This window comes from Pieris napi, chromosome 8 (assembly GCF_905475465.1).
Source record: "Pieris napi chromosome 8, ilPieNapi1.2, whole genome shotgun sequence".
Classification (NCBI taxonomy): Eukaryota; Metazoa; Arthropoda; class Insecta; order Lepidoptera; family Pieridae; genus Pieris; species Pieris napi.
Window position 1 is genome coordinate 8,120,580 of NC_062241.1, and position 27,868 is coordinate 8,148,447.

The following is a 27,868-nucleotide window of genomic DNA, read 5'->3' on the forward strand; positions in this document are numbered from 1 at the left end:
TTTACTAAAGCAAGTAGCGTTTACATGTTTCAACTAAAGTACTATCCTAAAGCACTCTCCTAAACACTAAGATAATGTAAATCGGCCTTGCCCTTAAGGTTTGGGCTTCTGATTTCTGTATGGTGCTTGATTGACTTGACTGTATTTTTTTCTAATATGCAATTAAGTGATCAGCGTTCTGGGCATGACACGCCGTCCACTTTTTGGGTTTAAGTTAAGGCTACCTCACGATGTTATCTTTTACAGTAGCAAGTGTTAAATGCGCACATAGAAAGTCCATTGGTGCACACACGGGTTTTGAACCTACAACCTCAGGGATGAAAATCGTACGCTGATGCCACTAGGCCAACACTGTACCCTTCATCCTCATTCCCATGCTGATGTCACAATACCGTGTCATTATATTAATATTTGGCTTTAATCATTAATCGCGCAGTTGATATGGTACCTGTTTTACTAAGAGATAATGTAGTAACATAAAACATGGGCAAACTGGAGGCTCGTGTGATGTTTAGTGATGCCACACATGCCATGCCACTCACATTACCAAATAGCTCGCAAGTGCATTGCCGGCCTTTAAATTTTGCCGTTATAATGAAAAACAATAATTAAATTAAAAATATTTAATTGTCACGTAATATTAATATACATTAATCGATCGATAATGAGTTATAACAGCGCGTTCGCTATTTCCATAATTATATTTTACAAATAGGATAGAAAAACATCAAATATTTTATTCATACATATAGCAAAAGCATTTTCACACTGAAAGGATTCTGAGAAAACCTCTATTATGATCTAATTGTTAAATTGCGTCTATCTAACATTAAATCTCGGACCTTGATACATAACAACTGGCCATCAAAGTCGGTGTAATTATCCAGTGTGTTATTAGCGCAAAAACACGATGCATATTATCAGACTGAATATCATTTTTACGTATGGTTTAATTATGTAACCAGATTTATGCAGACACAATTAGGACCAACAGATGAAATGATTTCCTATTATAAATATAGACTATAAACATCATATTATTTCCTATAGCAACGCTTTATAAAGCATGGGAAATAAATATCGTAGATTAGCTTAAGCTATACGCGTTTTTTTTATATTTATTAAAGTGCATCCCATCATATACATAACACTTTCTACAGTATAAGTTACAATCTATATATTCTAAAATACCTGACAATTACGGTGAACATAATTTAAAAAAAAAATTATAAAAATAATACGTTCGACTACACATTTCTTTACCTATTTTAAAATACTTATAGGCTTAACAATGCGGATTAGGTATCCGATAGGCTAACTCTTTTTTTAATAGTACAATCGATGCAATGGTCTTTTTTTATATTTTCATAGACTGGCCATAAACTTACAGAGGGGAATGTAGGAAGTGTATTTTTTTCTGTAAAGAATTTTCAGCCAGAATTAAGTTGTATTTTTGTAATAAACTGAATAATTCACACAATTTAACAGTGGTTTTTCATAATTGTTTATCAATTTATTATGGAAACAAAAAATTCTTGGGATTATCTTCATAAATACATTTCGCTGTCCAATAAGCTGACTCGCACAGGTCCTTGTATTTTTGAACTGTAAAGGAAAAATAACGTTTTTAAATCCGACATGCTACTACGACTTGAAACTATTAATTTAGTGAATTCGATAATTGAAATATACAATGAACAAAGGCGAAACTAAAATGCATTTTTTTTTTGACTCGGGTGAATGAATTTTTCTTTTACACTTATTTTCAACAAATTCAGTGAAGGGAAGTGGGGTCTTAGAATTTCAGATCTGAGTGTCTGTTTGTTTGCTTTTTAGAACCGTTATCTAGATGATTCTTAGCTGAGCACAGAGGGCTGGGCTGAGCTATTCTGGTTCTGATTGATATCTGATCTGCTAGCTCGAAGGTTGACGGGGCTTAATTATAATTTTTTTGCAAGATTTTTGAAGTTATACTTCTTTAGGCGCGTTATGAAAAATTTATGGGAGTGAAATTTTACGAAGCGCGCGCACCGTGACACAAAATTAACAGAATGAAGTTGCCCACGGAAGATGCTACGGCATTGGACATAATTTAAAAACATCATTCGAATAATAATAGAATTTATGTTACACTTAATGTAAGAGACTCTAATAAAATGCGAATCGAAAAAAGGACCGACAACACATTTGCATGTCTGATAATGCTCTTGACATTTAGTGGCGGTTAGTTTTTTTTATTTTTTTATTTAATGTTAGTTAGGACACGCTCGTTTTCCCCGTCCTATAAACAAGATAGCACTTTGTTCTTTGCTTAGGATTGATAAATTTCAGACCAAGATGGATTATATTTATATCACCTGCAATTAAGACAATTTGCAGTACAAATAGATACTCACGCAGTCCTTTACAATTCTCTATGGAAATCAGCATACCTTGCTTCATATCATCAGGATAATTAATTTGTACTTGTTTCAAGGATGCCTCGTAATTTATTTTATTGTTTTTGACCTGTATTTACATAACTCATAAGTGATTATTTTACATAAATGATTTTAATTTCAAAGTTACGTAATACAAGCAATTGACGTGCAAATTGTACACATTTTTGAAATGTAGTGGTATTTAAAGCTTGTGATTTACGCTTACAATCGATGTGTTAAAATATTAATTCATTTTCTTACATAAGTAGTCTGTAATGACGTGAATTTTGAATAAACTGTGCCACCAGTGCTGTGAACTACAAATTACAAGCGAGTACTAAGAGTATATTTATGTATTAAGCCCGAAGATTTCGATTTAGAATGCACAAAGAACGGGTCATAATTATTGGTTGTAATTAATCTTTGATAACGATGCAATCATGTGCTCACCTACAGCCCAATGAATAGAATTTGATTAATACAAAAAAAATATCTCACGATTTGTGTTGTCTTATAAACGCAGGCGATGTAGCACATGACAGGTCTCTCTTCAATAAACTTGCCTTTTTCTATATCACCAATCAAATCTATAAATAGTTACTCAGTAAGGTACCATATTCTATAAATGATAAGGTAGTCAGACCATATTTTTTAAAATTATTTTTTAAATCTTCAATAACCCAAACAATACATCCCCATAATGACCCTTTAACGACTCATACGCCCTAACTCATCACTGTGCACTATCGACTTTTCTTCCAATTATTCGATGAGAAAAATCATTTGGAGGTTAAAATAGATTTTGATTTATTAACATAACAAACTTCAAGTATGTGTTAAAAATATACAAGTCAGTAAACAACGCTTGAGTGATCGTAGTGAAGTTTGATAATGTAACAATACTTACCTTCCGTAACATTATTCTTGTTCATACAGTTCCTTTTCACGATTTTAGCAGCATTTTTGATTTGCTGCCTTGTCATCTGAACATTTTTATGAAATCAAAGTTATTAAATATCATCAATAATATTGATGCATTGGATGTGTGGTTAACATGTTTTGTTGTGATCGTTATCGTGAAATAATTATGGATTATTCCGTTATTATATAAACAATAATGCACAGGCACAGAATAATTTGTAATTCATATTAATGATATTATAAATAGACGTGCATTTAATATTAAGCTTCTATTCGGTATTTAACTTTACTAATTTATTTTATCCTTATATATTTTAAAGCATGCAAATACAGTGGTCTAGACTCTGAAATAGCAAAAAGAGATCGAAGAGCTGGCTGCTACTTCGGACAAAGAATTAGTCTAGCTATTCAAAGAGAAAACGCTGCCAGTATCTTTGGAACCTTGCCTAAAGGAACTCCTATTAATAATATATTTTAGTTATTCTATTTGAAGGTTAGTTATTGTTTTTTGTTATATAATTTATATTATCTGTAGGGTTATAGAACATGATGTTTTTAAACACTATATCTAAACTAAAGAATATAAGATTAATATAATCTATAGGTACATATAATATATTCGAGTAGCGTTATAACCCTTGACCCTTAGAGTGAGATTCAGAAACGAGAATTATGACTCCCGTTTGTCTAAATGCAATATATTTTTGGCGTTCTGGAGTCAGATTTAACGTTAAATCTTCTTTCTAAATCTAACCCTAAGATGTCCGTACCCGTTTCCATGACATTTTTATAGGCAAGTAGCTTTTGTTCTCTGACATATACACCCTTGATTTGTAATTTATGTGTGAGCAGGAGTAAACTGTGCCGAAAGACAGAAAATCCATGTCTTGAGGATTACACCACTAGGCGAACACTGTTCTTATCTACCTCTAAATTTCATTACCTTACAATTTACAATACTTACGGAATCAATTTCACCTATCAACAGAGCAATCATTATAATTGAACAAAATTCTTTTCCTTCCATTACAGCGAAAACAAACAAATGAATGTCGATTTCTTGTTCCCTTGATATAACGTCAGATTAATTGTAGAGTGCTAGTAATAATCAGTCTTTTACAAGATATGTCAACAATTAACAAACATAATAATTAATAGGATATTGAACAGCAAGGCTACTCCATAAAATGTGTCCTATTCTAATTATTGATGTATAAACCGCTGAAATTGGGTTCTAACAAAGCTCCTACTTGTTTCAGTCTTCGTAGGCCTTTGTTTTTTTTTTTTATAGAACAGGGGGCAAACGGGCAAGAGGATCACCTGGTGTTAAGTGATACCGCCGCCCATGGACACTCTCAATGCCAGAGGGCTCGCGAGTGCGTTGCCGGCCTTTTAAGAATTGGTACGCTGTTTTCTTGAAGGACCCTAAGTCGAATTGGTTCGGAAATACGTCAGTGGGCAGCTGGTTCCACAAAGTGGTGGTGCGCGGCAAAAACTGCCTTGAAAAACGTTTGATGGTTTGTTGTTTTGCAAACTTTTAATTATGTGGTACAAGAGCTAAAATATATTGAATTTGTAACAGTGTAAGCCTGCAGAGTTCGTCATTCACAGTAGGTAACGTATGATTCCAGTACAGGTTTTTAATAATAATAATAAATAACAAAAACTTTATTCATGACAGAGATAGGTTGTGACAAAATTAATCTATCGCTTATTTCCCACACTAGGTGTCCCTGTGTTGTGGGTAATTAGATATTATTCCGTGATACATGGTACACGTTTAAAAACGTTTTTTTACTGTTTTAGTGTTACAAATAATAAACATAAGTCGTGTAAGACATTAAGTATGCGTGAATGTGTTATTATTTGAATGGGTGTGTTTGTATTTGAGACTCTGTTGTTATAAGCGTGCCCTGTGTCTGTGTTAGTTTTTGGAAGCTCAGAGTCATGCCAAGATTCATAGTAAGGATCGAAAGATTCGAAATTCAATTCGGCTAGCATAATTTTTATTTGATTTGTGAGTTTGTATCTGGATAGTTGGACTATCTCGGAATCGATTATAATATATTATAATATAATATAGATTATAATTTATAATAGATTGGGATATTTTATTATATCGGACCCCTTCCATCCCCTAGATGCATATAAAAAATAAAATAAAACAGTGGCGCTACAACCTCTTTAGATCTTGCCCTCAGACTTCTGAATCTGTTTCATGATCATTTTTAAAACTAATAGGCAAGTAGGTGATCAGCCTCCAGTCCTGACACACGCCGTCGATTTTTTGGGTCTAAGACATGTCGGTTTCCTCGCGATGTTTTCCTTCACCGTTCGAGCAAATGTTAAATGCGCACATAGAAAGAAACTCCATTGGTGCACAGCCGGGATGCCTAGATATACATGAAGTTTTATTTTAGGTATGATCAAGCTGTTATGTATTGAATTACGTCTTAAAAATATGTACTAAATTTCAGATAAACATTTTATAGTGCAAAGTCATCTTCATTATAAATGTTTGTTCACTGTTCAATGTTCACTTTGAGATAACTATCTTGCATTAAATAACTACAACTCCGCGGAGCGTGCAGTTGTAATGCACTTGTTTTAATTTTAGAATAATTAGTTTTCTACGCAAATGCAAATAGAATATAAGTTTAATTTTTAAAATGGTAATAAAAATAAATCACAAAATGATTGAAAAATAAATTAATCCAATATGACTATTATTTTCAATATAGAACTCAGGTTATGCGTATATCTCTAAATTAAATCAATTTATCAGTACATATACTAATAAAACGATAGTTACATGACAAATCCTTAAATATCCGTCTGGTGTAATTTAAGAAAATTGCGTCTTTGACTTATTGCTAGAGACTACAACATTTTGAATGTTACCAATGCTTATTTAATTATTTCGGCTACAAGAGACTGATAAAAAACAGACACAGAAACATACGCCAAGTCATTTTATTCACAGATCTAGATAAAATTAACAAAAACTGTTCATTTAAACATACTATTATAAATTTCGTTAAGGAAATACAAAACTGGCCGGATCACTTTGATATAAGCATTTTGTTGAGTAGAAAATCCCTTCGCACACATCGTCGTATTTGTACTCTGAAACATGTCAAAATTCGTAAACACTAGTGCATAAAATACACAATATAAACAGTTAATTATTGGGATTGTGTTATTATATCATAATAATGTTATTATTTAGCTACTAAAAACCAGTAATGTGACTCTCCCCCATACATATCTATATGATGCGAAAAGTTGGTTAAAACCTGCACAACCTACAGCCGCTATAGTACCCCGTCTTGAAAAAAGGCATGCAGTAAAGAATTTTTTTTTTCTTATATGTTAATGTTTTTTTCTATTTTTATAATTGTAGTCTACGTATTAGTCGTGTCATGTGATGTAGTGGTCCGATGTAGGAATACCGTATCTCCAAAATATATTAATGTAGTTATACAATAAGTATATAAAAATATACCTTTCTCACTTATTACTGAACTCTTAATTTATACTACTACATATTTCACTTCGTTATACCCTAATACTATTACTGTTTTGTTAATAACTCAGCGCAGATATATTTTCGTATGTTATGTTGTTCTGTTGTGTAATAATAAATGTGTTTTTTTTCTTCAATTTTCATCGACTTTAAAAAACTTCAGAGGTTCGCTTTTCTAAGTCAACGTGTAAATTTTGTGTCTGTTCACGGACATGCTATCGTGATGATTGAGCTGATATTAAGTGAAATGTTTTTAGTGTATATTTTCATAGTATTTCTAAACCTAAAATTAAATATGTCGATCTTTAAAACGTTATTGATTTTGTATAACTTAACTATGTTGTTTATTACTTAGTGATGTAAAAAAATAAGGTTTATAATTCTGACGAAATCCATTTAATATATACGCAGAATCTCGGCAAGAAGCTATCACATTCTTTAACGCTGGCATTTTGTACTATACTTACGTATATCAAAACACTTGTCGACTCCTTTCTTAGCGGCTCCACGTAGGTCTTGTGGATACAAGGCATCTATTTGTTTGACCACTAGATCCCTATCAAGCCTATTGTTTTTCACCTAGAATTTCACAAATATTATAAGAGCCAAATAATAATTTAAAAAATGTTAGGATATAAGGACACACTTCAAATATATATATATATATATACGAATATTACTTCCTTACTATATTTCAATAATTTTTATATAATCGTTTGCATATACATAAATAAAAATGATTTTCATTTCTTTAAGGCACGGATTTTTATATACGTATTACGTAACTCACCACTAGTGCAGCTTTGTAGACACAAGCAATATAGCACATGACGTTGTGGTCTTCGATGAATACACCTTGCTCAATTTGACCTACTTTATCTGCAATATTTAGTTTGTAATTGGTTTTCTTACAAGATTTTAGGTATAAAAAAATAACGTAATCTTTGTTCTACTACTATGGAGTATGCACAATATCGAAGCTGATCTTTGTTTCATTCATTATTTGATTATTAAACTTAACAGTTTTAAACAGGACGCGAATGCCGGCCTTCTGACAGGCCGGGGGGCGGGGACATCTTAACAGTATTGAATTGAATTCCAAAGCAAGTCAAAATATTATATACCATTATTAACACCATGTTTCGGCATACACTGGTTCTTCATTATAGTAAACGTTTTCTTTAGTTGAACTCGTGACATCTAAAATGATACTCATTATTTAATCAGTTGTTTTTTACAAACACATATCGTAATACATTAATATCCTTGTTAAATAGATATGAGGTTAAGTAAGTCTGAGAATAAATAAATATGCACTGGGCAAATATGTATTGGGCTTTGACATAAGGGACACAGATCCAACTAAGTCTTATTTCTTAAAGTCACCTGAAATGCCCATTGAAAATGACCATAAACAAATATAGTTATACTTATATCATTCTTGCAGTTCTTTTACCGATATGTCCAAAACATTATTTACAACTTACCGCGAATGTCACAGGCAATATAACTAAAAAGGTTACTAAAAAGGTTACTAAAAAAGCAAACATTCGTGATTTACACATTTTGTAGTTTTGCTGCCTCAAAAACCTTTTGGACTAAAACTGTTTTTGATAAATAATGACTTTAAATAGCTGATTTAACAAATACTTGCTCACAAATTAATGGTTGGCGGGGACTGCAATTTAGCTAAACCGTTTAAGAAAATTATAGCTGAAAATTTAAGGTTTAGTCTCTGAACAATACTTGATGATAATGCAAATTATTCTCGTGAACAAACATTTTATCGCCAAATCATTCCATAATTGCACGTTTATTGAATTGAATTTTTAAGATGACCGATGCAGTATCACAGGCTAGCAAGTGCCCGTGTCTTTTAAGAAGACGGGCAAGTTTGCAGTCTGTGGCTTGTGACAGTGGAAATATAAAATTGGCCTCGAGGCCTGGTGAAGAAACTCTACCGTTCCAGCATTTCCGATCTCTCTCTGGTATATACGATGTAAAAAATCAATGATAAAGGAAAGTCCCTTGCAAATTTACCCAATATTAAGTTATAATAATAATGTCAAAAAATTATTAAATTTACATTTAATAATTTTAATTCTTTACAACAAACGAGATACTGAACTGAACATGTTACACATGATAATTCAAAGGACAGTTGTTTCAGCCATGTTAAAATGTATTAAAACCCATAAATAATGTTGAAAGTAAATATTTTATTAAAGAATCATATTACAAATAAGGCTCATGGAAAAATAAAGTTCTTTGGATCGTAATCGTACATACATTTAGCCGTCCAATAGGCAATTTCGCATATATCCTTATACTTTTTACCTGAAATATAAAACAGTAATGAGATTATTAAGATTTTCTAACATGTAGCGACGGCTGCCATTCACCGATGCGTCACCCACCCTGAAACCCAGTTCAGGCACCTAGCGACTATTATTTGTTGCAAAAATGAAGATGTGGAATGAAGTTTTGCGACGATGATGAAGTGAAGTCGGCAATTTCGGACTATTTTGATGACTAAGACTAATCTTTTTTTTTTACGGTATTAATATGTTATTTGACACATCTGATAAATGTATTAGGGTTAAGGTTAACATTGAAAAGGAAAAATAGTTTAATGTTTAATTTCATTACCCTTCCCTGTCTTTCTGCGAACTTTTCAACCGCCCCTCGTATATATGTAAATTAATGTTACAATTGTTTTGTGTATTAACAAAACTCACGAGATTTACTCTAATCATCAAATACTTGCCTCTCTCAAGTACGGTACGGTTACTATTTGACTATCTTTACTACCCGTTATTTACATTTTTACGAAATTTATTTAAATAAAGTATATGTTTGGTCTACAGTGTGTCCTGGGACACTTAGGCCTGTTCTAGATCTCTCCATCCCGATTAACCATATGCCACACACACTTAGGATTTCCAGATCATCCCTTCGTCGCCCGACCTGTCTACCGGTTTTTCTTTTCCCATCCCATAAGGTAGCTAAGTCCCAAATAGATTACCAGTTGTAATTGATAGGAATCGTCTCATTTGCTATAGAAAACGCATTTAGTATATAGTAATGTCTGCATTACTATTAAACAATCGACTGTAATTTGATCTAAAATACACCAACTCTAAAACCATACTAACTCTAACCCTATTTTATTAATTATAAAAATAACTTACTAATGTCTTTACAATGAGCAGCGGAAGCTTTTACGGCATCTCTCATTTCCACCGGAAACATAGTATCGATTTGTTTGATCACAGCGTCATATGAAAGCTTATTGTTTTTAATCTGAAAATATACAGACAAGTTGCATTTTGGCTTTTATAAATATTTCATAACAAAGCTATAGAAAATTGCGTATATATTTTAATGACATAGGGTGTATCCCCAAGATGCTAACTTAATCCGACCGTCATATGTTTTCTACTAATCACGGGAAAAAAACAAGTTTCGTTCCCTCAAACCTTGTATGTATGATTTGTCTGTATTTATATATCAATGTTGTGCACATAAATTACTAATTTCACTAGATTCTTTCTTAGAATAGTGATAAAAACACTATATTGTTTTCTTTAAAAAATTTAATCTAACTGAAAAGAGAAGAAGATAAATTGCATAAACCCGCTAAGCCATGAAGACGAATGCTGTAGTCTTTACTTACCACCTGAGTCATAGTGTAGATGCAAGCCACGTAACACATCACATTTCGTTCTTCAATAAATTTCCCTTGCTCTATTTGACCGACTTGATCTGAAACAGTAACCTATTACAAAGAATTCAAACTTTAAATTTAATTATTGCTTTATTAAGAATAGTTTACTTATAGGTCGGCAAGGTATTTATTCTAGATGTGATTTTCGAAAATCAAAAATACGTAATTTTGTTTAACTACGTGCTAAAAATTGACAGTGAAACTCGGTAAGCAATTCACTGTTTAAAATTTGAAAACAGTCAACTGCATTTTAAAAGTTGATAGCAGTTGACAACCTCAAGAACACATCTATTTCGTATAAGTGGATTAAAAAGGATATATTTTAGGGATAAGTTTATTTATACGTATACTTTGCTTTGATATTTAAATCCATTAATTTATCAATCAAAAGTATCTCAATGGTATTGAGTAGTGGGGAAATTTCGCCATCTGCGCCTCTTATGATTTTGACCGACTTATTTGCACGAAACGAAAAAAAGTAAATACAATACCAACCTTCTGTCACAGAATTTTTGGGTATACAACTTTTTTTCATCAATTTCCCGGAGTTTTTCAATTGTTGTCGGGTCATCTATTAAATAAAATGTTTATTAATTTAAATAAATTCGTTATGAAAATTTTCTCTAATCTCACTACTCACCGCAAAGATCAAGGGCACAGAAACTAAAACTAAAAAAAACAATATTTTTTGTACAAACATTTCTTCTAAAACATAAAAACTACAACACACACCGTGTCTCAGTCATTATATACTTAAAGTTCTAGACTACTTGATGGTTTGATTGATTGTAAGTGATACATTGCATAGAAAAAGTGAGGTATTACCGCCTAATAACTTAATATTATGACGTTTAATTTTACGTCCATACTATATTTAACTACTAAGTAGCTGTACTAATTATAGGCATTCTATTCAAGTTAGTTCAGAGTTTAGGTTCGAATAGTATCTTGCCAAGGCTTAAGTATAATGGCGAAATGTTCATATTAAGTTAATAACTTATGCAACCTTTTTTGTCTATGTATGTTTACGGTAAGGTAAGGTAAAAAGGCAGTGTAAATAAATAAATGAACGTAAGTGATGGATTTTGACATACAAAATCATAGTTCGCGCACCGTTTTGCTTTTGATTTTTACCGTTATGCCAGCCTTCCACTGCGAGCAGAACGGACCCATTTCGGACTCCGCTATACTCGTAACGATGATTTTCATACATTTTCATTTCGGCGGGAAACTCGGTCTCTCCGCTTTGGTGGTAGCACATGTATGAAAATCATCGTAACGAGTATTAGTCTCGACTATTAATCTGAGAGCAAGTGCTTATTATATTTAAACAACCATTTTATATAATGTTTCGTACGGTCTTTTCGTAGCCATTCACAAATTGGTGGTTAGCGATTCCTACTTAATTATCTCAGTAATAATCAACGTTGTTAATTAATGCAAGTGTCATGTGTGTTATTAATCAATTATCACCTGTTCATATAAGTTCACACCAATCTAGAACTATCCTAGTTTATGCCATGTCAGTTTCATTTGTTGTCCTCATAGTCGTTATAGTTCTAGCTTTGTGTGATGCAGTAAGTTTGGTCATACGATACGATTTTTTGGAATCATTTAAAACTTGAATCGGTTACTAGTGTTTATTTATATGTTTTAACGATATTCAGATGACGATGAAACAACTGAAATCGACGGGGAAAATGATGAGAAAAACCTGTCAGCCGAAAAATAATGCTGAGGATGGTACGTTGTTCATAAAAGTATTTTACCATCTCATGTTTTAAAATACTCTTTAGCTTAATTTACGATATATACGTAAGTTTTCTCAATGTCTTCTTTCACTTCTGTTCAACCACACCACACAGGTCACACTCATATCACACCAATTACATCATAGACGCTCTACTGTAATCTTTAATTATCATCAGTATTGCGTAGCGTATAAAACAAATAGAAAATCTGACTGTTATGTATCCTTCTACTACCGAATACAACTTGTATGTTTTTACCCATTTTTGATCAGATTAATTTAATATATATATATTGAAGACGCTGTATGGCTAAAATTATTTGAAAACAGTAATTTAAACTTCGATGTTTCAGAACAAATAGAGGCAATATCAAGAGGCGAATTCAGGGAAGAAAAGGAAGTGATGTGCTATATTGCCTGTATTATGAAAATGGCTAATGCGGTATGTGACTGACAAATGTTACAAACACCTTATACATGTTTATAAGCATTTAATATGAAATGCAAATATATTATTTATTTATTATCGTAATGAAATCATGCGAATATAAGAAGAAAAAAATTTACTATAGTACTAGCTCTTCATTTTATAAGGGATAACAAGGCTGGCTATATATTGCTAGCGACGTGCCAGACACATATTAATTATATTTCAAGCTAATGAGTTAAAATGTTATCGAATTTGTATTTTTAAATAATATTCTTAACCTACATAGAGACAATAATAACAACTAAAAATTAATAAATAGTAAATTTAAACAAATTTTAAAAGTTGGGTCTCCGTGGCAGTGTAACTTTAATGCTGGCAGCATTTCCTCGCTGTATAGCGATACTTATTTGTTGAGCGAGGAAAGCAGCAGTACTGTCCACCAGGCGCCAACTCAATTCTTTAATTAGCGCCTGTGCACTTGAACCCCACCAAGAGTCTCTACTCCAAAGGGAACAAAATCAAAGTTGGAAGACTCTTATATACTCTCTCTTTAAAAATACTGTATTTGTGTGTTGGAAATACAGTGATTCCATTTTTAATTGATGTAAGAAATCATTTCAGTACATAATTAAGCTTTATTTTCCCAGATTAAGAATGGCAAATTAAACTATGAATCAGCTATGAAACAAGCAGATTTACTACTTCCAGAAGAAATAAAAGAACCTACAAAAGCAGCCATCACTGCATGTAGGAAAGTAGGCGAGTATATTTTTTAAATACAAATAAATTTATATAACCATAGAAATTAAATAGGTATAGTCTTAATTAGTAAAGGAAAGTATGATTCCCAGGAATCCATATAATTTTGATCAAACAGCTAAACCACCGTAGTGGTAGCATAAAACTATACCATGAGGGGTTTGCGTTTACTAATTTCATACAATTCCGATATACCTAATGCATAATTAATTGTTGTATTTTTTTAGCTGACTCATACAAAGATATATGTGAAGCTTCGTTCCACGTTACAAAATGCATTTATAAGGAAAATCCGGATGTGTTTTTCTTCCCTTAATAAAGGAGATGTTGATTATGTTATTTATTTATTTACAACGTTAAGGGTGGAAAATCAAGTCATGGTTGAATAGTTACAACAAAAAGAAATATCGCTATTCCGTGAGTGTGTGAGTTTTAAGTTACTTATCCCTAATAGGATTTCCAGAAATATAAAATGTGCGTTAAGGTATGAATTATCGTAAAGAAACTCGTAATTTCCCGATCCCCATAAGTTATAAACATAATTGCAATAACACGTGCGAAAGAAATTATAAAAATTAATCTGATCCATTTGAAAACATAGACAATATAGTTAATTAATGTATGTGGATAAATTCCACAGTTTCGTGTAGGTACCATTAAAATATCAGCACCCCAACATATTGAGCAAAGCCCTATCTAGCTAGGTTTTTATTATCAAAATAATCAAAAGGTAATTGCAATGTATTGAATTAATACGTAATACCTACAAGTACAATAACTGCGGGAAATAACAATCATTTCCGCTCCGAACAAAAGGTATATTTTCATACGTCAAGCTAATATTTTTCCGCAACCATTATGCTGGCTCATATCAAGACAATTATATGCAATTTTTCTAATAAGATATCTGATATGCTATTAAAATGGCACTACGGATGGCTGGTACTTAAAAACTGCTGTGTGAGTTAAATATGAGTTTCATGCTGCATTATTATTCTCTAAGGTTGTTTTTTGTAGCAATGATGTAACAATAGCAAGCAAAATCTTTTATATATTTGAATATAATTTCTCACAAATTTTATGTATTTTTTGGTTACGTAAAGTTTCAATACGCAGATATTGGCGAACTAAATTGATAAAAAATCACAAATATTAGATACGATTCATATGTTTAATTGTGGATAATTTCATATCAGCAATAGTACTTGATAAATAATTAAGCACACAGGTGTCTAAGTTCCTTCAGTTCTTTATCTATTTATAAGTGTATTTCATTTATAATTTGAAATCATAAGAGTAATGTTTTGAAGTTGATTGCATAATTAATTACTAAACATACAGAACTTGTAAAATTTTCAGGGATTCCATGAGAATTCTTATAAAAAATAATAAAATTCGCTACGATATTTTTAACAAAATTCCAATAATAATAATAAATAAATAAATTACTCTTTAAATGAAATGTATCCTAATTTAAAAGAAATCGTTAGAAACAGACAAACAACCACTGATCCTCAACTCCTGTGGATTCAACTGATTTTGTAATAAACAACCAACAAAAAATCTTAGTACTTTCAGGGTCGAAATTATTATCATCCATCCGACTAATCTAAAAAACATTAGCCAAAACATAATGATGTTATAATAAAACATCATATATATATAGATTATTCGGATAAGTATCATCAGTGTTGATACTGAAGATGAATATGATTTATGTATTGTTGTGCGTGTGTTTTGCGGGGGCTGCTTTTGTAAGTATCTGTTTATTTATAAATTCATTTTAATAATAACTACATAACGCCACAAATTTAGGTATTTAACTTTTCAACTGTTGATAATTTTTATTTTATAAACCTATGACTCATATCGTCGACTTCTGGGTCTAAGGAATGATTTTTCAAGATAATTTACCCTCCCCGTACGAACAAGAGATAATTCACACATCAAAATTAACACAGAGAGAAACGCACTTACTTATCAAACCTGATAAGTCCTGGAAAATTACTCTCTCAAGTGATGCTTTTTCTGTACTTTAAATTCATTGTTATTTGAACTAATTATTTGTTCTTACTATTTCATTCAGGATGTCGAGAAACCGACAAACTCGACTGAATTATAATCTTTTTCAATATTTTAAAATCTAAAATTATTGTATAAAGGCGTAAAGGTCTATCTAAAACATTAGTATTTATATTATTAGTCTAAAAACTATCGTAGGGATCCGAAGCAGATGTAAAAGCATGGTTCTTGGAAAAGGCGATTGAGTGCAGTCAGAAACATGCGGTCAACAGTGAAGAGATGAAAATGCTCAGCAACCATAAATTCCCAGAGAGCGATACCTCTAAGTGTCTTTTGGCGTGTGTCTTCAAAAAAGCTGAATGGGTGAGCTACAATAGCATTCCATAAATCGTTAAATAAGTTTTACTGTCAACATTCTCGTCACTTTTTTTACTGAATCATCCTTATAGGGACCTACTTCCGAAAATGTAATCGAAACGTGTAAAAAAACATATGTAAAATATAGACAAAAGGTCTTATACACAACTAATCGAAACCTAGACGATATTTCAGGTTTCTAAACTATAGAAGTCTGAAATATCGTCTAGGTGTGACGAATGAGGAACGATGAATTCAAAGCTATTGAATGTTTAATCTATTCTGACTGATTATATCTTGTTGTTGAGTAAAAATAAATATTAGACAATACAATTAAAGTTACTACTTTAATCTAATCACAAAGGAGCGCCCGAAGTAAATTTTATTCTATAATCAAAATACTTTATAAATATTGATGGTTGCAGATTGATGAAAATGGCATGTTCAATGAAGACAATGCTTACAAACTATCATTAAAAGAGTATCCAGATGATAAAGAAAAACTAGCAAATGCTAAGAAACTATTTGGATTGTGCAAGACAGGTAATAATTAATCTATAACATAATAAATCATATAATAAAGAACTCTGAATTTAAACCAGGAGAAGTCAAGAAAAACCTACAATTTATCCACGAAAAAGGTTTTATAAGATTTCTCATTTCACGTAAATAACACAAGTGCATTTTACTTTCTCGTGGTGTTGTTTTCAGATCTGAAGATCTGATATCGATTTGCTTGTGTCAGCCTTAGATTTTGAGAAATAATTAAAACGCGTATTTTACGAAAAATTTATTGTTTATTTGGAAAACCGTTAGAAAAACTACTAATACTTCTTAAAGAAAATCTTTCATAAGATTTTCTTGGTTAGCTTAGTTCTTGAGGTCTGTTTCTTATGCTCCAACAATACTACTATACCGCCTTCACGTGAGCATTCCAGTGGTAGCAGGGTGCTAATGTTCCTTCATATTTCGAATGTCTTGATGGAACCGATCCACTTTTTCTTCACTCAGATCACCAAGATTTTCAGGGAAACTGTCTAAATGGATGTGTAGGTATTTTACCTTGATGCTCGTATGCCGGTGCACCAAGCTGCCGGAAGTGTGACATCAGTTTAATATGCTCCGCAGCTTTCATCTTTTTGTTCCCCAGAAATTTGTGGAGTCCAAACGAATTCATTCCAGGCATATTTTCAATATCAGTCATGCAATGATTAAAGTTCATCCTTATTAAATTAGTAAACAACATGCATCAAATTCCATGCAACACAAAAACAGTTTATTGTGTTTCCCTTGTGTATCTAATATTTAGAATATTTGAGATATTTCGTGACTTATCAATGAACTTATAGCGGTTTCAACACATACAAAATAAACAAAAATATCTCAATATGAGTAACTGGAACGACAATTGAAGTAAATTAATTGTGTTTGGTAACATTAAGTTCATACTAGCTTTACTGTAATACGAGTGACACTTTATCTACGACATCACCGACACGACTGTTCTTTGAAACCAGAATATCGTATCTTTTCAGTCAACGATGCAAATGTCGGAGACGGTAACAAAGGGTGTGAACGAGCTTCACTACTTGCTTCATGTTTAGTCAAAAACGCCGGACAGGTAATTATTTTGATATAGTGTTCGTCTTATTCACTACGTGAATTAATTTGATTATATTTTCCTTTCAGAGCGGATTTCTTATTCAGTAACAAGATTTAACTGTTTAAATAAAATAATCATTGTAATAACTGGTTTTTCTTATTCTTAATTAACATCCAGAATGAAATGCCATATAATCATTATCAAAAGAAGGTTATATACGTATTTGGGGGGGGGGTCCTTTTGTAAAACGTTACGATGTGGAGCGGGGATTGAATTAAGCGTTATTGTTAATATTATTTTCGACTTTCCAGTAGGTACACCACATAATGGTAACTTTTAGGTATAAAGAGTGACTAGATGGTCACGAAACGTTTTACTATACTTGGGTACAGAAAAACGTTACGGCGCCTTACATGGGGGGGGTCAATAATCTCCAAAAATTGCAATACGTAATACTTGAACGCTCCCTTAGCAGTAGAAAGTTGCATCAAACCATTCTTTTGAAACTGTGTGAAATTATTTTAGCTCTTATTTAGCGATAATTCCTATGATATTTTTAATTATGACAGGGCTTACACAATATTCATGGCATGTTAAGTTAAAGTTAAGGTAAGTTACCTTAATTATTAATTATCATATTTTTAACAATAAAGTGTAAGTAGGTACGCTTTCCTTAAGGGAGTAAGATAGACCTATAAATGGGGCACCGTTCTTATATGTCAAAAGGATTAAGGAAGTGAAAACACTTTCAGTAGGTACACACTCTCAGTTTAAACAACTTCCGTGTTGGGTATTAAAAAATATAATCTCCATATATATAACCCAATGTATACTCCAATATAAGCAATGTACGTCATTAAGGTATTATAAACCTAGAATAAAAGATGTTCTTACTACGAATTGCGAACTTACACTAGTGTTAAGGACTAATCATTTGAAGCATATAGAAGTTTTCGAACTAATGTAGAGTTCAAAACTTAGTTTTAGGGAATTTTATAATGAAACAAATGTTTATATGCTCAACAAATTTATTAAAAGACTTGATACACACAGAGAGTTTGTGCAAATTATAAAATGTATCTTATTGCACATTCACACTAGTATAAATTGGAAAATAACTTTAAATTTAAATTGTATACAAAAATTCACTGAAAAACACCTAGTTATACAAATTGGATACAAAAATATTCATACTACACACATTAAGTGATAATACAATAGATATACACTAGCGGTCTTACTAATAAAAAATCACTATACATGCGTTATGACAAGGTGATAGTAATTCAGTGAATAGAGCTTGTACAGGGCATAAACTCCTCTTTGACCAATAATCGATGTGTATTGGTTGAATAACAAAACGACCCTTATTTATTGTTACCCTGGCAACCCGCCGTGTTTGATTGACGTTTGATTTAATAATTTTGATACGACTCATAATTCTAATGTAAGTTGTATTTATTTTATCAACCAAAGCAATTATATACACATTTACTCAATATACTAATAACATTTTATTATTTGCAGCTAATAGAAACTCCAAAACCTCAGACAAAGAGGACTAGAATTTTACATAAAAAGCCGCGTTCTGCAGTACAAAAGTTAGAAGAGGTTAGTATCAATGTGATAGAGAAAGGACTATTTCATTCAAAATCCCTCAACGATCATACTTAAATAATTTTTTAGGCTCAAACAGAAGCGACTCGCCGAAGCTCACGAAAGGGCTAGACAGAAGCATCTTCTAAGGCTCAAATTGTTACAGCAGCAATTAAATAAATAATTACATACTTATAAAAAAAATAAAACCCCCGTTTTAAATGAAATATAACTTTTTATTTATTTCAAGTCCTTAACTATCCACACCTATGTAAATAAAACAGCCTTAAAAATATGTTTCAATAAAAGCAGCTCTAGCAGCTTGTCTAGCCAGATTGCTTGGGGGCGTCTAGGTTGGCCTTGGTTCTTCTGGAGCATTCTCAGTGTCATCAAACGTAACATCCAGGTCTTCTTTGATATCAATAGCAATATTGTGGAGGATTGCTAGTGCTACTATATATAATTTGGCATTTTCTAATGACACTGAGAAGCCATGAAGAAGACACCTAAATCGAAAACCCTCCACCTCTAGTACTCTTTTCGACATCAGCTCGCACTCTGTCACAGATCTTCATAACATACTTCTTTGAAAAGCGGTATTTTGTTTTGAAATCGCCATGCGAAAGTAATAACGGATTGCACCGAGTTTGGTATGTTCTTTGACTTTCCTTGGAGGCGGCAAATCTTCAATCGTATGTATTAGCTGCATATCAATATTATCTAAATCTTCTATTTGATCTATAAAATCTATTTTCAACAAACACAAATATACACTAACTTAAATCTTTCCTTGAACTAAACAGTCAAAAAATGCTGTCAAACGCGAAATCAGATGAAATTACGCAATTTTTGTCTTATACACCCGTTAAACTAGGCCTCTGCGTTGTATAAGCATTGTACAAGTCTTCATACAAACCAGACACTTGTTATAACAGCAGTATACATCAACCTTGTCAATTCAGACATTATTAGTAACATTTTTCTTATAACAGGCTTATACGATGTGCATAAATCTTTATTAGTAAGGCCGCAAATATCTAATTCAAACAAAATTTAAAACCAAAAAGCGGCAATACCGCAAAAATATTTCTAAACCTATCGATATTCAAATTCCAATTGTTTTTTCTTGGCACAAATAAATAATCATATCCAATTATTACATGGCAAGACTTATTTATATGTAAGAAATACCAGCCTTTTCCTTCTTTCCTTTTCCTTTAGTATAGTAAAATATTACTGGCCTTGGCATAAGCAAAAATTTCGACAATTTCATACTTCAGCAATAACATATATTGGTAAATTTGATGTATAAATAATTTATCTTTATGAGGTTTTGAGCAAAAATAAACCGAGGACGGTAAATGATTAAACAGAGACAGATTCTGTTTAAAAATGATGTTTAAACATAACAACAAACAACTTAAATATCTCACAACGGGTTTGTTTCATTTACGAACATATTTAATGTCGAATAAATAAACATATAAACCCGCCATTATATAATTCATACTAAACCATGAGATTAAAACAATAGAGAAAAAATTATGCTACAAAAAGATATTCTTTTAACAAGTTGCCTCAATTATGACGTCGAATTGCCATTTTTTACCATTATTTTTATTTATTTTTTTACTTTTTTCAGCCAACAGATCTATAATTATTTCGAATAAAGGTCTTACCTTGTTAGTTACGAGCGTTGCTGGTCTTTACGGATATAGTACGTACTTTTTTACGCGCGTCATAACAGAAAGTAGTTTCAGACTGATTCTAAATTTTCTAGTTTAAGATCTTCGTTATCAGTATTTAACTGAAAGTTGTACCTAATAACGTTTACGTATTGGTAAACATAATATATTAATTAGGCCCAAAAAAGAATTCGTAGTCCTTCCATCACATCTCTTATTTTCCACTCCTTCCTTGAAGGGTTTTTGCAAATCCAATTTCAACCACGAAATGATTATTATTTGCTCGTAAAGGGACATATCAATATTGATGGAAAGTGCTTACGTAGGAACTCGATAAATTTATTGATTAAAATTAAAATATTTTAACCAAATAATAAAAAAAATATTTTTCCGTTAAAATATTTTACCAAGACCTTTAAAAAATCTCTATTGTTTTATCTATTTATAGTACATATTATGCAAACTAGACTAGTGAGGGTAAACCAAAGAGATTTAATTATATAGAGCGGGCATTTAGCATACAACTGAATAAACAAACTATTTCACTAGAGCCCGAGATATTTTAATTTCTCTTTGGCGTAAAAAAATATCACGTAAAAATATGATTTCGATTTTTTTTAACAGTAAGGTAACATTATAGTAAGTATATCATTTCAAATATGGAGATGCTGATTTATTTATACGATATGTTATTTAGGGCCCATTATTTAAATTTAACAATTCATAAAAAATACTCTTATCAATATTTTAATTATTTTGACCAAAACACAAAAACAAAAATTCACAAATTATTCAGTTTTCGTCGTTATTTTTCGCGATTCGTATTTTTTTAACTTTACAGGTGCATAAGTAGACAAAATAACACTTTTAAGTGTTTAATAACCATGTTGGACTGAATTTAAAAAAATAACTTAATTGACTCCTAACCTATTGATTGATTCGCAACGTACGATACGTTTTATTGACGTCTTAATTTAATGAAGTTAAATTAGCTAATAAGCCAGATATTTGACGAATCATGACCAAACTCATTTCAATTAAAACTGAATAAATGCGAATTGTGTGAACAGGAATTTTTGAATTTCAAAATATCTTATAGAATCGTATTCTTATATTAAATCGACTTTTAAACTCCCAAGTATATTTAGAAGTATGTAGACTTGTCTTTAGAAAACTCGAGTGCTATCTACGAAAACCCAATCTTTACAAACAAAATAATATCTGTCCCCCTAATGGGGACTTTAAAAAAATAACCACAAACCCAAATTGAATCAAACCTTTAGTCTAGAACAGAGCTACAAAAGTGGTCCAAAATAAACGAATATTCGTAGATAGCACAATTCTGAGAAGTTCTTTACTGTATGAGGAGCTGAAGTCCTTGAAGATCCTGCTGTTATATGCTATCATAGCTGTTAGGGTCCGGTGACGTCACAGGACCAGAACTGGTCGGCAGCTTGAATCCATTGATAGCAAATGCCCAGCCATCCTGAAAAAAAAATAGTTTTCTTTTCATGTTTTTTTCTACTGCTGGGCCGTTGAATATCTTATTGTAAATAAGGGAATTTCCGGTTAAGAAGACCTTTCTTTGTTGAAAGCAAGTTAATAGAATACTTTAAGTTGCGTTTATTGAACGTACAATTTTAGTTTTATGTAAGAATATTAGAAAATTATGTTTTCTAGAAAGTGATTCATTGTTTTTTTCTGTGAAGTTCACTTCCCAAAACAAAATCATCGTGAGGAATCCGATATGTCTTAGACCCGAAATGCCGTATATCAGTAAAACACCTTATACGATTCTTGAAAAAAAAATGTAAGTAATTATATCTGAATTAAAATTCACACACGGTAAAATTGCGTGTGTATCAGATCATTGATATATGACTTTAATATTAATAATAATGATGAAATAACCTATATTATTATTATATAATTTGTAGACTGATTCGGTTCTGTTTTTTCAATTACCAAAAATGCTCAGCTTTGCTCAGGCCTAACCTTTTAGGCAATTGTCATAAAATTTGGTCTGTGCTACCATTATACGTCAACAAAGCGAAAATACTTCAGCAAATCGCAAAAAAGTTCTACATAAAGAGATTTTAACTTACTCTGACAAGATTAGGTAGATCACTCCAAAAAGCTAGATTTGGTATGATTTCTAATCCAGTCGCTCCCATCAGGAATTTCTTAGTACAAATTCCTAGGACCAGATAGAAAATCACACAAGAGAAGAAGACAATAAGAAGTGTAGAACCGAGAGACCTTCCAGATTCTTCAATCACTTTCAGACACGCGTGTCTTGAATAGAATGCTAGTGCCTGAAACAGTATAAAAATTGTCACCTTAGTACACAACTTATTAACATTTTCTAATATTGTGTAACTTTTTCTAGATATATATATATGAAGTCAATAAACAGGTCCTAACAATTGATACATATCAGCTAGAACTGATTTATATAAAAACTATAAAAGAGCTCAAAATAAATTAAAAAGTTAAATTGTGAATAAAACTATGTTATAGTATATACATATATGTTCATATATTCTGAATTACTAGTAATGCTGTTCAAGATTTGGTTAAATTTGAAAAAAAATGTAAATATACAAAAATTCATTATATTAAACATTTAAAAATTAACTACTTAAGAGGAACATAACATATATCAATTTAATAAAATCTTGCTTGTTTAAATTTATACTACAATTTAAAATTCAAGGTGGTGACACTATTAATACTTTAGTTTTCCCCATTGAAATTTGAATTTGAAATTTACTTTTTATCAAAAACAGACGTTCTATTTATATTGATCATTGCACATGTGGATGATTGTAAAATAAAAATACTCACAATTTTGTTAGGATCCATAAGAGAAAACACATTAAGTTCCCCTTCTGATTGAGCACACACCAACATTACTATAGTAGATCTGTAAAATATAACATATGTAATGAGTTGACATACTTTAAATAGTTTGTGATTATTATCGCTATAATTGTATTAATTAATTGTGTTTTATTTAAGTGTGTCTATCTTAATATTACTATAGCCTAAATGGTTAATTGTTAATAAACGCATATAATCTGAGGTTCTTGGTTAAATTGTCAACAAAACTGTAATAAGTAAGAAGAAAATAATGTAGATCACAATTAAGTAGCAAAATATATCTGCTCAAAATAATTTTTACTAGTAAAAATAATAGGCCAGCAAAATATACAGATGTGCATGTAAAGTAATATTCTTTATATTCTTTATTTTTCTGTAAATTTTGAAATCAATAACAAAATTTAATTAATGTATGAATAACTGTTCTATATTATGTTTATTTTAAACAGTAACACTTTAATATCAAGGTCACAAAATAAAATGTGGTTAAACCAGTTCCATTAGTCTCAGCTTTATCAACAAAACATCTTTTATATATGCAAGTAACTGAGTAAGATAGATAATAAAATAAGAAATATATTCTTTCAATCACTGATATCACTCTTATTTATAATAACTTACCAATATATAATACATAAATACTGTTTTAACTTTTTAAATTATCATTGGTTTTAGTAAATAAGTTGTAAATTTGTTTGATGTCATGCTGGACAGAATAACTATGTATAGTTTATATTTCTATCACACTATTTATTTAAAAAAAAACAAAATAAGTTTTTTTTAGACAAAACTGTTACTAAGCTACCCATTCCTACTATCCTTTAAAATAAGCACTTCTATATTATTATGTGGAATAAGTTATTAAAAACTGGAGTATAAAATTACAGTTTTTTATTACAAGGTGTACTATATTGCAAATATCATTAACCAAAATGTTACTTTTTTTGTTACACAGGTTGTAAATTGTTAATGTGAATTTGGTTTGATTGTTAGCGAAACACGTCTTAGTTCAAGTAAAAGTGTTTTATAAATTTTAGACAAACTTTATAGAGACTACTTATAGATAAATAATTGAAAATATTCATATGAATATATATGTTATATTATGGTATGTAAACTTCCATGTCTCTAAAGAACACAAGCCTAATAAGTTTAACGAAAATTTGCCACAAGACAAAGTTTCTTACATGTTATATTATAATGTATTATTTGAAATAATAGTGTAATCATTGGATTACACCATTATCAGTAGGATTGAATGAACACAATTGTAATTATATATTTAGCTGCTTGGATAAGTAAAGTATATGCCATATGGCTATGTATCTACAGTAATATAAACTGAAAAAAATATTTTTTGTATTAACCTAAAAACCACTGGACTGATATTTATCTTTTTAAGAACTTATCATGTTACAAAATATCAGTCATATTTAATTTAAATTAACTAGAAGAGAATTTCTTAATAACTAATATAATTGACCAACAGAATTACCCATTTGTTTTTTTTTATCATTATATCATACAGATACATATTTTTTTTGTAGACATACATTTTTTTTTATCATATATGTTTAAAGAAGAGTTTTAAAAGTTGATTTGTTTTGATAAAAAATTATAGTAAACTACAAAGAGTTAACTTACGATGGAATATTTGAGTAAATAATAGATTTTCCATCAGCACTAAAGGTTGATCCATTTGTATCTCCCATTTTTTCATAGAGGCCACCATCAGATAAAAAACCTTGTATTGTTGCGTTATAGTTGAAGTGAGTTGTTTGCCTACATAACTGAAATTTTACATAAACCTGATTCAAGACATACAGACAGAGGGACTAAACTTAAAAAATCAAATACTCTATATATTTGAAAAAAAATCTTAAAATATCAAAATAGAATTTATAAACTAGCACAGTATTGGCATATAGACTTAAACATGTAACTCTGAACCCTGAGGTTGTGCACAAATAAATCTTTCTTAGTACATGCTCATAGTGTGAAGGTTAACATCGTTAGGCAACTGGTATAACATTAGTCAGACAGGAAAAGCTGATCACTTTTCTACCAAATGAAATGATCCAAAAATGAGATCTGATTAGATGCTATTTGTCATGGCCAAGACCCTATATAGGGTTAGACAGCCAATGGATTATTATTATATTTACTTAATGCTTTACGGAGCCATGCTTGTGAATTATTTCTAGTTTAACAAGTTAAGTAGGTAGGTACATAACAAAATAATATTACATATGGATATTACGAAATGCTTACCGATAATGGGCTGTTGCAACCACCGGGGTTTGTGCTGTTTACACTTGGCGTAACATCGAAGCAAGGATGGAAGAAATATGTAGTAAGAGCGTACTCAGCACCAGCCATCCTTAACTCATATGTTTGAGTGGTGTAAAATGTGGCCTTAACCGCAGGTGACAAATCTATGCCGGTCCCATTGGAATACTCGCAAGTGCAAGGCCCCTTTTTGACGCAGACATCTTGAGCACCAATAATAGTCGAAATAATCGAGAAACATATTAATACAATTCTAAACATTGAATTTAGCGTTGTCATTGCGTTGTAATTTATATTAATAAACTAAACTGCGCAAAAGTTTCGTTAATAGTTGCTTATTGAACAATGACTAACATTATTAACTTATACTCGTTAATTAATAAACCGATTACTAACAGCTTTCCAGAATTAAGAACTCTTTGCTTAATTATATGATATATGTAATATACTTGACTTAATACTTTAATAGTTTATTATTAAAATAGGGAAATCAAAAACTTCGCGTTAATCATTAATGTAACTGTGACTTAATACCATAGAGTACCACAATTTTGTAACCAAGGAACCATAGAATAATATGAATGACAAGAAGTGTTTGATTTTTTTTATGGTTCTTTATTTTATTATTATATAATTTTATAGTTTGGCGGAGGGCTACTATAGGGTTTATATACCTACTATATAATGGTAACATATGTAACTTAAATTGAACTAAGATCAACAGCTATAAAAAATTGCTCTCAATATGTGTCGGGTCAAAAATATTTTCTATTTACTACTATACTACGACAGGGCATTTATAGTAAAGTATGCTTAGCCTCGATGACTGATGAAGCCTCGATGACACGGGGCTAGTCACAGACCTGCTAGTCCTAGTCGGCTAGTTTACAAGCTAGCGAGTGAGTATAAAATATAAAATACATAGATTATTCTAACATAAAAGAAAAGGATGAAATTTCTAAAAGTCTCATAGTTAACAACTTACTATGGATATGAGTGCCAAGCAATGGAAGGCAAAATAAATCATTGGCAAGATGTACAGTCAAATCTGGGTAAGTGAGAACTGGATAAGTGAGAAAACTCTATAAGTGAGAGTATTAGCCGGGACCCGTGATTTTTCCCAAAACCTCTATTAGCGAGAAACAGAAACCTCTGTAAGAGAGAGTCGTTTTTCCCTCATGGACCTCCGTAAGTGAGACTGCTACTTATCTATACTTCTATAACCGACAGTCGAGCTTTATTTATTTATATTATTTAGGAGGAACTATAGCTACAATAAAAATACAAGCAATATTCGACAAAATTTACGAGTTAGAGAAAAACATTCAAAATACAAAAACAGAAACTAACACGAAAATGACGGATTTTTTTAAGTGTACATAAGTTCTAAATAAAATAAATAATATATACATTTGTTTCTGCACTTCTCGCACGAATCATGTTTCTTTTTTTTTTATTTTTTTTCTTTAACTAGGGTTGCCTGGAAGAGATCGCTTATTAGCGATAAGGCCGCCCGTTGCATCCCTTATAATTTTTTTTTTGTATTGTGTTTGATTTATTGTTTTTTTGCAATGAAGTGTTAATAAATAAAATAAATAAATAAATATATGTTGTGCACAATATGTACATAATATACGTTCTGCACATTATGCACATCATACATTATTTACGACATTCGTACTCGCTGTGTACCTCTATAAGAGAGAAACGCTACCCACTACCCAGTACCCATGTACCCGCATTAGCGCGAAACTCTGGTTAGAGAGAAACCTCTATAAGTTTGACTGTATACACAAAATTAAAAAACCTAAATATATGGCCAACTGGCGCAAGCACTTCGGGTAATCTTCATCTTCATTTGAACAATTTCTAAGCGCTTATCAACAGGAAGGAGAAGAAG

General features: G+C 31.2%; 5 protein-coding genes across 7 annotated transcripts; 2 read left to right on the top strand and 3 right to left on the bottom strand.

Moving 5' to 3' along the window:
• Positions 1-640: 640 nt before the first annotated feature.
• On the bottom strand, positions 641-8,146 carry LOC125052009. Its single transcript, XM_047652649.1, has 10 exons — positions 7,992-8,146; positions 7,658-7,746; positions 7,335-7,446; positions 6,391-6,467; positions 4,894-4,898; positions 4,306-4,408; positions 3,328-3,403; positions 2,919-3,007; positions 2,397-2,508; positions 641-1,605 (listed from the first exon to the last, which is right to left on the bottom strand). The coding sequence occupies exons 1-10, from the start codon at positions 8,065-8,067 to the stop codon at positions 1,517-1,519; spliced, it is 828 nt and encodes a 275-aa protein (XP_047508605.1). The 5' UTR covers positions 8,068-8,146; the 3' UTR covers positions 641-1,516.
• On the top strand, positions 3,576-13,867 carry LOC125051829 (general odorant-binding protein 72-like). 3 transcript variants are annotated; one of them, XM_047652406.1, is made up of 5 exons: positions 3,576-3,834; positions 12,262-12,337; positions 12,698-12,786; positions 13,422-13,533; positions 13,761-13,867. In XM_047652406.1, the coding sequence occupies exons 2-5, from the start codon at positions 12,262-12,264 to the stop codon at positions 13,847-13,849; spliced, it is 366 nt and encodes a 121-aa protein (XP_047508362.1). In that variant the 5' UTR covers positions 3,576-3,834; the 3' UTR covers positions 13,850-13,867. The 3 variants fall into 3 exon arrangements, with proteins under 3 accessions (XP_047508362.1, XP_047508361.1, XP_047508360.1); XM_047652405.1 differs by lacking the exon at positions 3,576-3,834 and adding an exon at positions 11,517-11,624; XM_047652404.1 differs by lacking the exon at positions 3,576-3,834 and adding an exon at positions 12,002-12,171.
• LOC125051832 (general odorant-binding protein 72-like) lies at positions 9,067-11,375 on the bottom strand. Its single transcript, XM_047652409.1, has 5 exons — positions 11,235-11,375; positions 11,090-11,165; positions 10,544-10,632; positions 10,059-10,170; positions 9,067-9,204 (listed from the first exon to the last, which is right to left on the bottom strand). Exons 1-5 carry the CDS (start codon positions 11,292-11,294, stop codon positions 9,116-9,118), a joined length of 426 nt encoding a protein of 141 aa, XP_047508365.1. The 5' UTR covers positions 11,295-11,375; the 3' UTR covers positions 9,067-9,115.
• An 808-nt stretch (positions 13,868-14,675) lies between the features above and the next one.
• On the top strand, positions 14,676-17,658 carry LOC125051831. The gene is made up of 5 exons (XM_047652408.1): positions 14,676-15,287; positions 15,754-15,918; positions 16,338-16,455; positions 17,448-17,533; positions 17,602-17,658. Exons 1-5 carry the CDS (start codon positions 15,237-15,239, stop codon positions 17,620-17,622), a joined length of 441 nt encoding a protein of 146 aa, XP_047508364.1. The 5' UTR covers positions 14,676-15,236; the 3' UTR covers positions 17,623-17,658.
• Positions 17,659-21,866: 4,208 nt separating this feature from the next.
• Positions 21,867-26,501, bottom strand: LOC125051595. The gene is made up of 5 exons (XM_047652021.1): positions 25,951-26,501; positions 25,324-25,469; positions 23,644-23,722; positions 22,902-23,111; positions 21,867-22,282 (listed from the first exon to the last, which is right to left on the bottom strand). Exons 1-5 carry the CDS (start codon positions 26,245-26,247, stop codon positions 22,190-22,192), a joined length of 825 nt encoding a protein of 274 aa, XP_047507977.1. The 5' UTR covers positions 26,248-26,501; the 3' UTR covers positions 21,867-22,189.
• Positions 26,502-27,868: the final 1,367 nt, after the last annotated feature.

Coding starts and splice junctions, on each gene's coding strand:
- LOC125052009 (XM_047652649.1), bottom strand. CDS start 8,067: ATGTCACGAGTTCAACTAAAGAAAACGTTTACTATAATGAAGAACCAG. Junction 7,447..7,657: donor TCTACAAAGCTGCACTAGTG/GTGAGTTACGTA, acceptor GTGAAATTCTAG/GTGAAAAACAATAGGCTTGA. Junction 6,468..7,334: donor CGACAAGTGTTTTGATATAC/GTAAGTATAGTA, acceptor GACATGTTTCAG/AGTACAAATACGACGATGTG.
- LOC125051595 (XM_047652021.1), bottom strand. CDS start 26,247: ATGACAACGCTAAATTCAATGTTTAGAATTGTATTAATATGTTTCTCG. Junction 25,470..25,950: donor GTTGCAACAGCCCATTATCG/GTAAGCATTTCG, acceptor GTAAAATTTCAG/TTATGTAGGCAAACAACTCA. Junction 22,283..22,901: donor ATCTACCTAATCTTGTCAGA/GTAAGTTAAAAT, acceptor TTTTTTTTTCAG/GATGGCTGGGCATTTGCTAT.
- LOC125051832 (XM_047652409.1), bottom strand. CDS start 11,294: ATGTTTGTACAAAAAATATTGTTTTTTTTAGTTTTAGTTTCTGTGCCC. Junction 11,166..11,234: donor CTGTGCCCTTGATCTTTGCG/GTGAGTAGTGAG, acceptor TTTATTTAATAG/ATGACCCGACAACAATTGAA. Junction 10,633..11,089: donor CAAAAATTCTGTGACAGAAG/GTTGGTATTGTA, acceptor TTACTGTTTCAG/ATCAAGTCGGTCAAATAGAG.
- LOC125051831 (XM_047652408.1), top strand. CDS start 15,237: ATGAATATGATTTATGTATTGTTGTGCGTGTGTTTTGCGGGGGCTGCT. Junction 15,288..15,753: donor GTTTTGCGGGGGCTGCTTTT/GTAAGTATCTGT, acceptor AAACTATCGTAG/GGATCCGAAGCAGATGTAAA. Junction 17,534..17,601: donor TAGTCAAAAACGCCGGACAG/GTAATTATTTTG, acceptor TTTTCCTTTCAG/AGCGGATTTCTTATTCAGTA.
- LOC125051829 (XM_047652404.1), top strand. CDS start 12,043: ATGTGTGTTATTAATCAATTATCACCTGTTCATATAAGTTCACACCAA. Junction 12,787..13,421: donor TTATGAAAATGGCTAATGCG/GTATGTGACTGA, acceptor TTATTTTCCCAG/ATTAAGAATGGCAAATTAAA. Junction 13,534..13,760: donor CACTGCATGTAGGAAAGTAG/GCGAGTATATTT, acceptor GTATTTTTTTAG/CTGACTCATACAAAGATATA.